This window comes from Microcaecilia unicolor, chromosome 6 (assembly GCF_901765095.1).
Source record: "Microcaecilia unicolor chromosome 6, aMicUni1.1, whole genome shotgun sequence".
Classification (NCBI taxonomy): domain Eukaryota; kingdom Metazoa; phylum Chordata; class Amphibia; order Gymnophiona; family Siphonopidae; genus Microcaecilia; species Microcaecilia unicolor.
The window spans coordinates 332669226-332686084 of NC_044036.1; the positions used below are offsets into that span (position 1 = coordinate 332669226).

The window sequence follows — 16859 nt, forward strand, 5'->3', positions numbered from 1 at the left end:
ATTATGTTGAAGGGCAGTATTGAAGTTGTGTGTTGCGTTAATAAAAATTTTATAAATAGATGAAGCTGTGTGCCCAGCTAATACTAGTGTCTGGGCGTTGGCAAATAAAGAAGGCAGTTGAGATGACAATGATGCCAGCTCAACAGATGCCTTCACACTATGAGTAAGTTGCATCCATTGAAAGAACATGATGACTTTTACTTCCACATCACCAATTTAAATCCAGTTCAGGTCAGTAGCGGCGGAATAATTTCTCTCTGTAGGCTTTTTAGTTGTTCACGTAGTATGAGTTTTATGATACTATAAAACTATTTCAAAATACAACCACCGAGGTGGAGAGACAAGATCTGCTACAAAACGAGGCAGGGAAACAAGGGAGTAGCACAGTGGCGTTCCAAGGGGGGCTGGCACCCGGGGCGGATCGTCGATGCGCCCCACCCCCCCCGGGTGCAGCCCCCCCCTGATGCAGCGCGGACCCCCCCAGCGAAAGGATCCCCCGCGAAGGAAACCCCCCGCCGGGTGCACGTTGCTGGGGGAGGGGGTGCTGCGCGCGCCTGTCCTCCGTTGTTCCATGCTTCTTCTCTGCCCCGGAACAGGAAGTAACCTGTTCCGGGGCAGAGAAGAAGCATGGAACAACGGAGGACAGGCGCGCGCGGCACCCCCCCCAGCGGCGTGCACCCGGGGCGGACCGCACCCACCGCCCCCCCCAGGAACGCCACTGGAGTAGCATGATCAACGGGACTCTTCCAAGAAACCAAGGAGGTGTGATGAAAAAATAAAGTCTTTATTCAAAACTAAAGTGGGACTTGACACGGCACCGTGTTTCGGCAAAGCGCCTGCATCAGGAGTCTGCCTGTGGTATGGATGTTTAGGTGGAAAATGAACAGGCTCGAGTCTTTAAAAAGACTGACGATGCTAATGAACTACGGAGAATCGCAGTGACCGTAAAGACACAATCTGGCTTGGTGAACAAAAAGCAGTCGTGCAAGGACGCCTTTTTTTGGCATTTTCACTGTGGGCTTACCCATGCCAATCCAGAAGTACCACAGGATCCTGTTGGTAGCTCCCACCCCTAGCGTGCACAAGGTCTTATTTTTGTAGCACCGGAACTTAACCGCCAGTAATTGGGCAGCACCGCACACTGCCCAGTTACTGCTGGGTTAGCGCAGGAGCCCTTATTCCCATCTCAATGGGTGGAGGTCAGGGGCATAGCCAGACTTCGGCGGGAGGGGGGTCCAGAGCCCAAGGTGAGGGGGCACATTTTAGCCCCCCCCACCCCCCGCCGCCACCACCACCACCAACAACAACAACTTTGACCCCCCCCCTGCTGACGACCCTCTTGACCCCCTCCCGCCGCCAACCCTCCCCCGCCGCCGCTGTCGCCTACCTTTGCTGGCGGAGGACCCCCGCCAGCCGAGGTCCTCTTCTTCCGGCGCAAGGCTTCATTCTGTTTCTGTGAGTCTGACGTCCTGCACGTATGAGGACCTCAGCTGGCAGGGGTTGGGGTCCCCCGCCAGCAAAGGTAGGTGACGGCGGCGGTGGGGGGGAGGGAGGGTTGAGAGGGTCGTCGGCAGGGGGGTCCAGGGCCAAATCTATGGGGGCCCAGGCCCCCGTGGCCTCATGTAGCTAAGCCACTGGTGGAGGTAAGGGCTCCCCACTGAAATGGCCATGTTCACTTACCACGTGGCCATTTGTTTTCCCAAAAATGGACATCCTTTTACCCGCTGAAGTAAACGAGAACCTCAGCGCGTATCAAAAACACTCACTGACACTAGTGCAGGCCCCCTTTTACTGCAGCTTAGTAAAAGGACCCCTCAATTCTCTAAAAAATTTGCAGCAAGAAAATTAAATAGCAAGTCATTTTATTAGTGATTAGATCCCACTGGAAGGCATGGTAAATAATGTATATTGCTGTTCAGTGCGCTTTGATAAATAGACCCTTAAAAGGGTTATGAGATATGTTGAGATAATACTAGTATTTATAACTATTTTACTTCATATTTCCATATTGCATAGTTATATTTATTTACACTTAAAAAATAATGTCAGTAATTGATTTAATCACAAGGGTATAACCATGGAATGGGTCAATGCCACCTCGATATAATTGTGTACCTCTCCACAGTTTAATCATCAACGTGTTACCACCAGGTCCACAAGAAAATTATCTTTGTGTCTTGAGGTTAAATCTACAATACTAACAATTCAACAAATTCAACAAATTCTTCTAAAAATAAGACTCCTGCCTCCAAGAAAGTCATGAATAGTTTACCTATGTTTATTAACACTTAGCACACAAGAGCATTATTGTGCATAATCGGACTGTTAGCTAGAACATAAGAACACAGGAGTCACCCTACTGGGTCACGCCAATGATCCATCTAGCCACATATCCTGTTGCCAACAGTGGACAGTCCAGGTCATAAGTGCCTGGCAGAGTCCCAAAAAGTAGCAAGATTCCATGATATTTAACTTCAGGTCTAACCTAATAACGGTTTATAGACTTTTCATACAGTTGTCATGCATTAAGAATTAGTAAACAAGGCCCTTAGTATATAAATGATGGCTGACACCATCCTCAACACCACTGTTGCTTTGGCATAGTTTGATGCCTGCTACAGGGTCTTAGACTCAAAGGTCTATCCAGTCAACATTTAATCGGAACATGATCTCACCACATTCATATACAATGTTTTTTGTTTTGTTTTTTATTGTGGTGTTAGTTTGGTTTAGCCCCCTGCTGTGGCCTTTTCTTTTGGATTTTTGACATAATCCAGCTTATTTTCGAAGGAGATGGCCGGCCATCTTCCGACACAAATCGGGAGATGGCCGGCCATCTCATGAAGCTGGCCAAATTGGTATAATGGAAAGCCGATTTTGACCAGCTCCAACTGCTTTCTGTCGCAGAGCCAGCCAAAGTTAAAGGGGGTGTTTCGGAAGGGTACGGGAGGCGGGACGGGGGCATTGTTAAGACATGGCTGGCTTCAGCCGACAATGGAAAAAAGAAGGCCGGCTCTGAGGAGCATTTCGCTGGCTTCACTTGGTCCATTTTATTTTAGGACCAAGTCTCAAAAAAGTACCCCAATTGACCAGATGACCACCGGAGGGAATCGGGGATCACCTCCCCTTACTCCCCCAGTGGTCACCAACCCCCTCCCACCCCCCCCCCCCACAAAAAACTTTTTTGCCAGCCTCTATGCCAGCCTGAAAAGTAATACCCAGCTCCCTGACAGCAGTATGCAGGTCCCTGGAGCAGTTTTTAGTGGGTGCAGTGCACTTCAGGCAGGTGGACCCAGGCCCCCCCCCCTACCTGTTACACTTGTGGTGGTAAATGGGAGCCCTCCAAACCCCCCCAAAAACCCACTGTACCCACATGTAGGTGCCCCCTTCACCCCTTAGGGCTATAGTAATGGTGTGGAGTTGTGGGGAGTGGGTTTTGAGGGGATTTGGGTGGCTCAGCACCCAAGGTACCGGTGCTATGCACCTGGGAGCTATTTTTATTTATTTCTTTTAATATTTAGAAGTGCCCCCTAGGGTGCCCGGTTGGTGTCCTGGCATGTGAGGGGGACCAGTGCACTACAAATGCTGGCTCCTCCCACGACCAAACGCCTTGGATTTGACCGGGTTTGAGATGGCCGGCCACGGTTTCCATTGTGGGTGAAAACCGATGCAGGCCATCTCAAACCGTATTATCAAAATGAGAGATGGCCAGCCATCTTTTTCGATAATATGGTTCGGGACCGCCTTTTGCGGCGCTAGCCATATAGATGGCCGGCACCGTTCGATTATGTCCCTCCATATTACTACCAAATTACCATTTCTATACAACATGATTATTTAAATGAAATTACATCCTACAATAAGGTTTGAGGTCCTGGTGAGAAAAACAGCACCTCCATGTTTCTCAATGAAAACACGCAAGCTTTAAAAAAAAGATAAACATGATTTTCAAACCTTTTCATATTCTTCCAAAATCCCTCTCTTCCGAATATTTTTCTTTGCTAGGTAAATTGCTGAGGAAAGAAAGGATTTCATGTTTAACCTATCACTGTTTACACAGAAAGTGCTAGAAATTGAACTCAGCTCTTCGCAAATGAGTGGCATAAGATACAGAAATGACATTTCTTAGTCTCAGACAGTCAATGGCCAATGGCTTCAGGAATCAAAACGCCTTTTCCATTTAGAATATAATCACTTCAACTTCTCCTGCCCCCGCCACTCCCCCCAGTATAAACTGGCACACGCTGAAAGAATATTGACCAAATCAAGCCATTGGAAATGGATAAAGCCCAATCTGTCCACCTGCTCTTAGGAAGAAGGTCTTTATGGTTAAATATTTTGTATTCAGTCATCAACAACCAATTTAATATACAAGGTAGTAAATACTCAGTTAGTACAATAGTACAAAGACAGACAAATGATGACCAACTAGCTTATTTTCGAAGGAAATCGCCGGCCATCTTCCGACACAAATCGGGAGATGGCCAGCGATCTCCTGAACCCGGCCAAATCAGTATAATAGAAAGCCGATTTTGGCCGGCGCCCCCAACTGCTTTCCGTCACGGAGCCGGGCAAACTTCAAGGGGGCGTTTCAGCAGGGTACAGAAGGTGGGATGGGGGCGGGATGGGGCGTGGTTACGAGATGGCCGGCTTCGCCCAATAATGGAAAAAAAAGATGGCCGGCTCTGACGAGCATTTCGCCGGTTTCACTTGGTCCATTTATTTTTAGAACCAAGTGTCAAAAAAGTGCCCCAATTGACCAGATGACCACTGGAGGGAATCAGGGATGACTTCCCCTTACTCCCCCAGTGGTCACCAACCCCCTCCCACCAAAAAAAAATTAAAAAAAATGTTTTTTGCCAGCCTCTATGCCAGCCTGAAATGTCATACCCAGCTCCCTGACAGCAGTATGCAGGTCCCTGGAGCAGTATTTAGTGGGTGCAGTGCACTTCAGGCAGGTGGACCCAGGCCCATCCCCCCCTACCTATTACACTTGTGGTGGTAAATGTTGAGCCCTTCAAAACCCACTGTGCCCACATGTAGATGCCCCACTTCACTCCTTAGGGCTATGGTAGTGGTGTACAGTTGTGGGGAGTGGGTTTTGGGGGTATTTGGGGGGGCTCAGCGCACAAGGTAAGGGAGGTATGCACCTGGGAACAATTTTTGAAGTCCACTGCCGTGCCCCCTAGGGTGCCCGGTTGGTGTCCTGGCATGTCAAGGGAGCCAGTGCACTACAAATGCTGGCTCCTCCCATGACCAAAAGGCTTGCATTTTGCCGGGTTTGAGATGGCCGGGCCCGGTTTCCATTATAGACGAAAACCGAAGCTGGCCATCTCTAAACCCGGCGATTCCTAAACCCAGCGATCTCAACATTTGACCTAAATGTTGAGATTTGGCCGGCGCCAACCGTATTATCGAAAGAAAAGATGGCCAGCCATCTTTTCGATAATACAGTTGGTGCTGCCCCTTTACAGTGCTGGCCATGTAGATGGCCAGCGCCGTTCGATTATGCCCCTCCAAAAGATCAGTTTTCTATTTCATCCCCTCCTCCCCCCACCATCCCACACATATACCACTCTGTCCTCCCCTATACAAGGAGTGTCCACATCAAAGAATATCACAAGTCACGGTCGCTCAGCGTCCTATCAGTTCCCCAAACCCACCTGCTCCCAACCATTAAGAAGAGCAGCCCCACCCAGGGCCTTCAGTTATGAAACATCTAAGTCATTAAAAGAAAGAAAGTCTTTAAATATTTATTACGAATTATAATTATACATCAAGAGAACAATGTTCAATAGAAATTTTCCAAACTACAGTGATACCTCGGTTTTCGTCGATAATCCGTCCAAAAACAATCGGCGAAATCCAAAACCGATGAAAACCGAGGCAATTATTTCCATATGAATAAAAACACTGGAAAGCAATGGAATTGTTTGGCTAGACGCGCGGGGTGATGCTCACACAACGAGAAACAACGGCACACTGAGCAGGAGAATGAGTTTTCGCAAAATTAGCAGCGAGGTCACGTCACGCTGACGAAATCCGAGGCAACCGACGAAATCCGTGACAAATTTTTCGCAAACAAAATCGACGAAAACCGAAACCGACGATAACCGAAGTCAACGAAAACTGAGGTATTACTGTATAAGAAAAATTTAAAAGGAAAAATAACAATTATGGCAAGCAAAACAGCACCCTATATGGAAATTACAGACCACATTGAGAAGGATCCAAAGAACAGAAAACTAACAGAGAATGTTCAACTAAAGAAATAAACATTCTGCTGATCTCAAGCAGAAAAAGAGGAAAAGCTTCTCCATAAGCTCACGCATTTTTAGAGATTGCTCCTATATAGTGGCGTTCCTAGGGGCGCTGACACCCGGGGCGGATCGCCGATGCGCCCCGCCCCCCATGCAGCACGACGGTCGACCCCCCCCCCCCCCCGGCGAAAGGACACCCTCCCCCACCCCAGTGAAAGAACCCCCTCACCCCCTGGTGCACGCCGCTGGGGGGGTGCTGCGCGCCGGTCAGCGTCGTTCGTTTCCATGCTCCCTCTGCCCAGGAACAGGTTACTTCCTGTTCCAGTGCAGAGGGAGCATGGAAACGAACGACGCTGACTGGCGCGCGGCACCTCCCCCAGCGGCGTGCACCTGGAGCGGACCGCCCCCACCGCCCCCCCTTGGTATGCTACTGCTCCTATACCAGATTTCTTACTCTGAATGAATGTTTGCTGAATCTTGCATTTACAGGGGAACCTAAGAAAAAAAATTTCCACCCAGAGCGAGGGTCTCCTGCTTCAAAGCAAGAAACTGCTTCCTAGGCTCCTGGGTTTTCATACACACATCGGGAAAGCTTCTAATCTTATTACCAAGAAAATCTACATTTTGAAAGCTAAAATGCAAGTGCATAACTGAGTCCTTGTCTTGTGCATAAACACACAACATCGATAAAGCTGCAGTCCCAGTCACAAAATCTCCAGAGGTTTCCAATAGGCCTGAAACATTGTGTGGAAACTTCAGTTTGCTTAGGCCTCTATTGATCTTTCCCAGCAGGCAAAATTTCCCTAAATTACCTGGCTTTCCAAATTCAAGCTCAGTTATCTACTGTATCTGCATGCATTTCCCTGCCCAAGAGGGCTTACAATCTAACTTTTCTACCTGAGACATCAGGGGGTGAAGCAGCATTACTGGGAGAAGCAGGATTTGAACCCTAACCTCCCAGGTGCTTAGCCTGTTGCACTAACCACTAGGCAATCTCTCTAATCCAAGTCCAATAGCATGCACAGACTTGTTTGTATTTCCTCATGAAAAGCAGAACTGCAAATGCAGAGAAATGAAAGGGGAAAACCAGCAGTGGATCATCAAGTCCCTGATGACCTGGAACTTTCTGGTATCACCCTGTCATAAAGCATATTCATCTACTTACCATAGTCTGTATCCTCTGCTGGCCACTGCTGGGTAGGCCAGAAATATGGGGTCTATGGAAACAGGAAGCAAGAGATTTAGCAACCACAAAAATATACATTCTCCTGTTATAAACGACAGTATCTGGTTCATTTTACACTGTATTATTACTAGGGATGGGCAGCTGCTACAAGGCAGCAACTTAAAGGGGCCTGTATTATAAAAAAAAATCCCCCCCCCCCAATCCCCTTTCAAAAGTAACCCTGATCCTCCAACTCCATCCAAAATTACCCCTCCAGACCTCTAACCCCCAATCTCCTTCCCACAATAACCCTCTGATCCTCCCACTCCTTTGCACCCTCCCCAGTGCCTACCAATGACCTCCCTCATAGCTAGTAGGTGGCAGGATAAATACTTGGGTACTCCTGCCCTGGCAGTTCCATGATTCAAAATGACCATCTTAGCCCCCTAGCAGTGGTCTCATGAAACTACTGCTAAGAACTCAAGCTGCCAATATTTGGCAACAACAAAAGCCATTTTACCACAGCTTTGTAAATAGGACCCTAAATGTATGAAAAATACGAGTGCAAATAATCAATTATTGTATCCCATTCCTGCTAAGTGTATCACTTTCCATTAAATCTATTACCATTCACGTCTACCATGTGGTACTCCACAGAGCCCCGGTGGCTTACAGAGAATGAATGGACCTAGCATCTATTTGTGATAAGTGGAAGCAAAGCCTGTGTAAATATATTTCCAAAATTGTTTGATGAATTTATACACAATGCACCTGAAACCTGTACAGGCTCTGGTCTGCCTTGAGAAGGAGGTTCTTTGGTTCCTGCAGTGGGTAGATGTAGCCATATTTGACCATCAAGTTCCCAAGGTTCTGGGCCTCTAAAAACAAATCAAACAGGAGGGAAATAAACTGAAAAGAAGATCGGGATGTGGAACTATCAAAGACTCTGTGACCTCTTCGTGAAGAATCCTGTTTTCATAATAATCAGTAGAGGAGTGTGGTAGCCGTGTTAGTCCACTCCAGGTTATCAATAGAAATCAAACAAAATAAAACATGGAAAAGAAAATAAGATGATACCTTTTTTATTGGACATAACTTAATACATTTCTTGATTAGCTTTCGAAGGTTGCCCTTCTTCGTCAGATCGGAAATAAGCAAATGTGCTAGCTGTCCAATAAAAAAGGTATCATCTTATTTTCTTTTCCATAATAATCAGGAACGACCTAGCAAACCTGCGACTGAATTTTACCACTGTTCAGCACCATGGGCTGGACAGCTCCCGTGACAGGCAGACACACCACCAGGTACACTAGCCATAGAGATGGTATAAATGCTTTTGTCTAAATGGGAAAGGATGGAAATCATGTGCCTTCTTTCCCTTTGAAAACTGGTGTAATTTATGCACATAAAGGGAAATTCTATAACATTTATGTGCTGAATATGTGCATAAATGATTAGAAAACTAGCTATATGCATGTGTGTGCACATAAATGCCAAAATTCCACCCAAGCGCTATTTTGTAAATATGTACATATCTTACATAGAATGCATTTAACAGGGAGGTGTGGAGTCTGGGTGGAGCATGAGTGGGACTCACACTTACACGCATAACTTATGGAACGCTATCAGGCTTATTTTCAAAAGAGAAGGACGCCCATCTTTCAACACAGATCGGAAGATGGGCGTCCTTCTCACAGGGTTGTCCAAATCGGTATAATCGAAAGCTGATTTTGGACATCCCCAACTGCTTTCCATCGCAGGGATGGCCAAAGTTCACGGGGGCGTTTCAGAGACGTAGCGAAGGCTGGACTTGGGCGTGCCTAACACATGGACGTCCTCGACCCATAATGGAAAAATAAAAGGACATCCCTGACGAGTACTTGGACGACTTTACCTGATCCTGTTTTTCTTACAACCAAGGCACAAAAAGGTGCCCAAAATGACCAAATGACCACCAGAAAGAATTTGGAATGACCTCCCCTTACTCCCCCAGTGGTCACTAACCCCCTCCCACCCTCAAAAGAATCTCTAAAAATATTTTGTGTCAGCCTCTATGCCAGCTTCAAATGTCATACTCAGGTCCATCACAGCAGTATGCAGGTCTCTGGAGCACTTTTAATGGATGCAGTGCACTTCAGGCAGGCAGACCCAGCCCCAACCCCCCCTACCTGTTACGTTTGTGGAGGAAACAGCGAGCCCTCCAAAACCCACCAGAAACCCACTGTACCCACATCTAGATGGTCCCCTTCACCTGTAAGGGCTATGGTAGTGGTGTACAGTTGTGGGGAGTGGGTTTTGGTGGGGTTGGGGGGCTCAGCACACAAGGTAAGGGAGCTATGTACCTGGAAGCAATTTATGAAGTCCACTGCAGTGCCCCCTAGGGTGCCCGGTTGGTGTCCTGGCATGTCAGGGGGACCAGTGCACTACGAATGCTGGCTCCTCCCATGACCAACGGGCTTGAATTTGGTCATTTCTGAGATGGGCGTCCTTGGCTCCCATTATCGCCGAAAATCAGAAACGACCAAGTCTAGGGACGGCCATCTCTAAGGACGACCTAAATTTCCAGATTTGGGCGTCCCCGACCATATTATCGAAATGAAATATGGGCGTCCATCTTGTTTCGATAATACAGGTTTTCCCGCCCTTCCATCGGGACATTTTGCGAGGACGTGCTCAGCAAAACTTGGGCGTCCCTTTCGATTATGCCCCTCCACATATTACACACATATCTCCAGCATTTAAGTATGCGCATTTACACTAGATCGTTGGCTGATATAAATGATCGCACTAAAAGTATTTGCATATATTTTTGCTGTGATGCTAGCATTCTATACAGGAAAGTAGGGCACAGGCACCACAGACTAAACATAGGCGCAATCATGTAGCATTATTATGGAATTACCAGCTGCACAAACTATTACAAAATGATCCTTTTTGTGTCTATAGAAAAATGCTTCATCCTATTCCTTTGAGTTTTCTATTGGCACAGGCCCTCCCATTCTTGGCTCAGGCCCAACAAGCAGCGACACCACACTCTCTCCTCCACCGACTGCCTGGTTTCTGCCCCTGTCTCTGAACTCCCTCACTGGTGTACCTTAAGAGGCATCCCCAGAGACCATAGCAATTCATTTTTCCTTCTTGCACCAGCCCAGTAGACTTCCCTCTGTCATATCCCGCCCTCACAGACATCACTTCCTGTTTCCTCACTAGCAGAATGTGCCAGAGGGATGCCTGCAGGGCCAGCACAGGCAGGAAAAATCAATTGCTACAGCCACCAGGGACACCTCTAAGGTACACAAGGGATGGACAAGTGGAAGAGTTCAGAGAGAGAGGGTGAGATGTTGGTCCGTGGGTTAGAAGGAAAGATGCATGGGGGGAGGGGGACAGAGGGAAAGATAAAAGAAAAAAACTATTTTATATGACTATCAGGGGGAGGGGCCTATCCAAGTTAACTCTGGGCCCACCCAAAATGCTAGGTCTGGCTACACCACTTTCTCTGATCAGTGCCTTTCAGATACCAGCTTAACTGCATGCTGAAAACAGGCAGGGCATTTTTTGAGGGGGTACTTGGGGGTACTGAGTACCGGCACCTTTTCCATTGTCTGCTAAAATTGACCCATGGACCCCAAGTTTTAATGAAAGAGCTCAGGCTCTACACACCAATTCTGCCTTGTCATAAATTCTGTGACTGGTTGCAGGGGGCCTGGCTATTGTGGGGTGGGTCCCTCACTGATTATCCCACCCCTGAAGGGTGGCCTAGCATTTGAGTACCGGCACCTTTTTTGCTAGAAAAATGCACTGAAAACAGGTATCAGCATCGCAGATTTGTGACAACATTCCCTGCACTGTCTGGGTTCAATAACAACGGGATCTGGATTTTCTCTGCTTGGTGACCTAATTGAACTGTTTCGTGCATCACTGCAACTGGCGGTATCCATTGCAATCAAGCTAGCATTGTAAATATAGAGAAGAATTATGGGTGTCCTTGATCAAAGACGCTACATGAGATCTGTAGCCAAGGCCATGAAGTTAATGCTTTTCTTACCTTCATCAGTGATTTGTAGTCGCTGAATAATCCACTCCAGAATATCATGACCTACAAGAAGACAGCTTTGGTTTAAATTAAATCTACTTAGTTTGCTCCAGATTTTCATTTTAAAAAGTCCACTATAAGACATTTTCTTTTCCCTCGGGAAAACAGTTGGGTAGCCAGAAAAAATTTCCTGTGTCATTTCAGAGAATTTTCATGTATTCATTTTATTCATTTTTGTCATCACAGGAGCAAAGTGGTGACGGGTTTCCGCAAGAGAATCTGAATTCTACGTTTTTGTTATCACTGCTGTGGAACTCCTTGCCTAAATATCTACTACTACTTAACATTTCTAAAGCGCTACTAGGGTTACGCAGCGCTGTACAATTTTAACATGGAAGGACAGTCCCTGCTCGAAGAGCTTACAATCTAAAAGACAGGTGTACAATCTAAAGACATATCTCCACCCTGAAGCATCCTTCTCAAAATGTAAAGTTGCACTCAAAACCTACCTCTTCTGCCGGGCATTTGGGGAAGACTACGTGGAAAGATTATGGCGTGTATTTCTCTAGTCCCTTAGCTTTCTTACTGTTGTTCCTTCTCTATGGATTTTGTGATGTAAACCACGTTGATAATGTCTTGAATTGTGGTATAGGAAAGTTTGGTAACCAATATAAACACAAACATTATGCTGCTCTGGCCTCACCATCTGCTGTTTCTTTTTCACTGAACACTAACGCATTAAAATATGAAACAAAACTACAGTATGTTACAAAATAAGAGCATGAGCAGGACTTTTGGATGCGTCAGTGTGTAGGGATATGTCAGCAAAATTCGCCCTTTCCTTTCTGAGCTGCCAGAACCCTCATCCACACTCTTATCACCTCTCGCTTAGACTACTGCAACTTGCTTCTCACAGGCCTCCCACTTAGCCATCTCTCTCCTCTTCAATCTGTTCAAAATTCTGCTGCATGACTAATATTCTGCCAGTGTCGTTATGCTCATATTAACCCTCTCCTCAAGTCACTTCACTGGCTTCCTATCCGTTTCCGCATACGGTTCAAACTCCTCTTATTGACCTATAAGTGCATTCACTCTGCAGCTCCTCAGTACCTCTCCACTCTCATCTCTCCCTACATTCCTCCCCGGGAACTCCGTTCACTGGTTAAATCTCTCTTATCTGCACCCTTCTCCTCCACTGCTAACTCCAGACTCCATTCCTTTTATCTTGCCTCACCATATGCCTGAAATAGACTTCCTGAGCCGGTAGGTCAAGCTCCATCTCTGGCCGTCTTCAAATCTAAGCTAAAAGCCCACCTTTTTGATGCTGCTTTTAACTCCTAACCCTTATTTACTTGTTCAGAACCCTTATTTTATCATCCTCACGTTAATATTCCCTTATCTCTTGTTTGTCCTGTTTGTCTGTTCTGATTAGATTGTAAGCTCTGTCGAGCAGGGACTGTTTCTTCATGTTCAAGTCTACAGCGCTGCGTACGTCTAGTAGCGCTTTAGAAATGATAAGTAGTAGTAGTAGTGGTCTATGTAAACAATGCCGAGCATATGCTACCCGATATTCAGGGCTATTTAACTGGTCAGAATGGATGCTATCCACCAATATTCAGCGGGGGATAACTGGATATCCTCTGCTGAGTATCTGAGGGTAGTGGCTGGCGGATAACCGGTTATATGACGCAATATAACTAGCTATCTGCTCATTTTTAAACTGGGTTTCGTGGTTATATTTGGCCGTGTCAAACCCTGGTATATCTTTGGCTGGTATAAAGATAACTGGCTATGTCTGATGTGATAGCCGGTTATCTTCAAACTGGCCGTAGAATTCCCAGACATTCAATGCTCGTAACTGAAAAGAGCCCAGCATTGAATATCCAGGTTTAATGTGGACCACAGGAGACAACCCAGCTATCTCCTGCAGTCTGAAAATCGGTAGCCATAAATTCTTGCGCCTGAGGGAATTGCTTACAGAACTGATAGTATTCTAAAAGCTGAGGGCTACATTCAGTAAATGAGGTCCCAATATTGGTGCTGAAAAAACAAATGAATACTAAGCACTAGTTGGGCACCATTTAAAAAATAGTACTTAGCTCCAGGATCTGTGTACAGTTTTGGACGCAAAGATTTACACCAACTGCAACCTAGTGAAAATCCTCACACCGAAATTATGCATGGGTCTGCCATATTCTAGAACACTGCGTGCAAGTTCTAGGAATGCCCTTGACCCTCCCATACCTCTCCCATAGCCACGCCCCCTTTCCAGATCCACACTTAAAAATTTATGTGCAAATCTTTACAAAATACCAACTAAGAAGTGTGCACATAAATTCAAATTGTTGACAATTAGCGCTAATTGGCTTATTATTCAATTAAATTGCACACACTAATTGGGCATGTGCCCAAATTTGCATGCACAGTTTTGAGCACCATATAGAACTGGGGGATTAGTGCATAATTATGAATTGCAACCGTTGTACTTAAGTTCTTTACCAACCCCTTGTACGAAGTAGGATGCTTAGATCCTTACAAGATTTCAGAATGGTGATTCCGTCCAGGACTAGAATAAGATTAGACTGGACAACAGAAAGAACTTTCTCTTGCCTAGCTCTACATTTATGGAATGTTATACCAAAAATAGCCACACTGAAGCCACTTTAAGGAAATTTAAGTCCATGCTTAAAAGGTATGCGAAGGTGGCGGGGGAGGGTTGGCGGCAGGAAGGGGGGATCGAGCGGGTCGCAGCAGGGGGACCCAGGGGTCAGGAACTCGGAGGGGGGTCTGGAAATTGGAGGGAGGGGGGTGTGGAAATCGGAGGGAGGGAGGTGGGGTCTAGAACTCGGGGGGAGGGAGGGAGGGGGGTCTGGAACTCGAGGGCGGCCTGGAACGGGGGGTGGGAGGGAGGGAGGGAGAGGGCCTGGAACTCGGGGGAGGGGGTGTCTGGAACTTGGTGGAGGGGACGAGAGGGGAGGAGGGAGGGAACGCACCACCTGTACAAAAACTAGGGAAAAAAAAGCGGGGGGACGACCATGGAACTCAGAGGGAGGGGCGGTGAATATGACCCTGGAACTCGGAGGGAGGGGTGGGGTGATGACGACCCTGGAACACGGAGGAAGGGGGTGACACTGGAACTGGGAGGAAGGGGCGGGGGCCCCTGGCACACACTCTCACTCTCACACACACACTCTCTCTCTCACAGACACACTCGCACCCAGTCTCAATCTCTCTCTGTCACACACACACACTCGCACATTCACTCTCTCTCTCTCTCTCACACACAGTCACTCTCACACATACTCTCTCAAACAAACACACTCCGAGGAAAACTTTGCTAGCGCCTGTTTCATTTGTGTCAGAAACGGGCCTGTTTTACTAGTTGTTAATGATTCGGAAGTAAGGATCTACTGAATATACTGCAATTGGGAAGGTCTTTTGAATTTGTTAAAGCTGTTATATGAGTGTATGACTGTCTTCTATGGGAGTGTTTAGGTCCCTCCTGTCTGATTATTTGGAGTTCTTTTCTATAACATTTGTATTTCTATTAATTTGTCATCCACCTTGATCTGAATTAGCTAGGCCAGTGTTTCCCGTCCATTCCTGGAGTACCCCTTGCCAGTCAGGTTTTCAGGATATCCACAATGAATATGCATGAAACAGATTTGCATATCATGGAGGCAGTGCATGCAAATCAAGTTCATGCATATTCATTGTGGATATCCTGAAAAGCTGACTGGCAAGGGGTACTCCAGGATTGGACTTGGAAAACACTGAGCTAGGCCCCGCCCCCTTGCCCCGCCCACATCCACACCCCTCTCACAGTGATGTAGTGTATAGAATATAGGCCTTAACCTTATACAATAGCTCCTGGGAGCAGCTACACATGTAACTGCCTGTTAGAGACAATGGCCCATTAATATGCACCTAATTATCATTATTTTTATTTTAAATCGCCTTGAAGCCATGTTTCGGTATAAAGTGGTATATCAAGCTTTGTAAAATAAAATAAAACAAATAAATAATTTAACAATTAATTTACACATGAAAATGTGCATTTAAGATTACAGGAGATTAGGGGTAAATGCACTGCTAGAAGTTGTTTTGGAAAGGTCTTTATTTGGTTTCTAGTATTTTGAGATCAGGACTGGAATTGGATTAAAGTCCAACTGACCAGTCAGTGGAGACTGGCACAAACCACAGCAGCTCAAAAAGCAGCTCCTTTAATAGTCAGTGATATCGCAAAGGCAATTGGATAAGTACAGTTCAAGGAAAACAGCCTGAAGCATCAGTCTCGGAAATTAAATTAACTTTAATCTAATCCAGTGATTTGTATTCAGCCTACTCCCTATGAGGTCCAAAGAGAATAACAATAAGAAAGCCCACTTAGTTAGCTGGAAAACCACATAGATTGAGGTGGCGACAAGGGCTCCCCAAACTAACCCTGCAGTAACCGGGCAGCATGCGGCAATGCCTGATCATTGCCAGGTTACCACCGCACAAGTCGTTTCCAGGGGTTTTCCTTTTCCCCCAGTTATCAATAGAAATCAAACAAAATAAAACATGGAAAAGAAAATAAGATGATACCTTTTTTATTGGACATAACTTAATACATTTCTTGATTAGCTTTCGAAGGTTGCCCTTCTTCGTCAGATCGGAACCCCGGAAATGGCGCATGCTCAGGATGGGATTACCGCTGGTGGCTACGTTGGGCCGGCTGTAGTCCTGGAAGAGCGAGCGGTAAGCTTGCGTTGGGCTTACCGCCACTCTTTAAAAGGGCCCCTAGGTGGGCTGTACCGCATAAAAACAAAGGAGTTAATATTCAAAGTGATTTAAGCAGGTTATATCGCACTCAGTGGGCCTGCCGCTGATATTCAGTGGAAGCTAAAAGGGCAGTGCACTAACCAGCCATTACAAATCCAGGCAGGAGAAGAGAGTTCCATGGGCAGACTCAGGGATGAGCCAAGACTTATGAGGACACCACTGATATTCAGTGCCGGTGGACTGCATTGCTAAGCACCCTGATACGACGGCACAAAAGGAGTCCTATCTTTGCACACATAGCTATGCAGGTGCTGGCATCGAATAACAGTTGGCACTCACAGAACATACGGGTGATGGCCCGAAAATCGAAGCCTGTTCTCCCCCTCACTCCCACTTCCCCAACCAGGTCAGATCTCCCCTTCCAAACTCCAACAAAGTGCCCAACCCCTCCCAAAATGATGTGACCCCCCTCCCCCAACCCTCACCGCTATGGGGGAAACCACTGTTTACCCTGGGATTGGCAACATGGAATGTTTCTACTAATTGGGTTTCTGCCAGGTACTTGTGACCTGGATTGGCCACTGTTGGAAACAAGATACTGAGCTAGATGGACTATTGGTCCGACCCAGTATGGCTG

General features: G+C 46.5%; 1 protein-coding gene across 1 annotated transcript in view; it reads right to left on the minus strand.

Annotated features, from left to right (window-relative positions):
- The window catches only part of RGS9 (regulator of G protein signaling 9), a 141854-nt gene that overhangs the window by 97875 nt on the left and 27120 nt on the right, over positions 1-16859 (minus strand). The window contains 4 exon segments of the mRNA XM_030206520.1: positions 3955-4013; positions 7426-7477; positions 8197-8303; positions 11471-11521. Coding sequence (XP_030062380.1) covers positions 3955-4013; positions 7426-7477; positions 8197-8303; positions 11471-11521 — 269 coding nt within the window.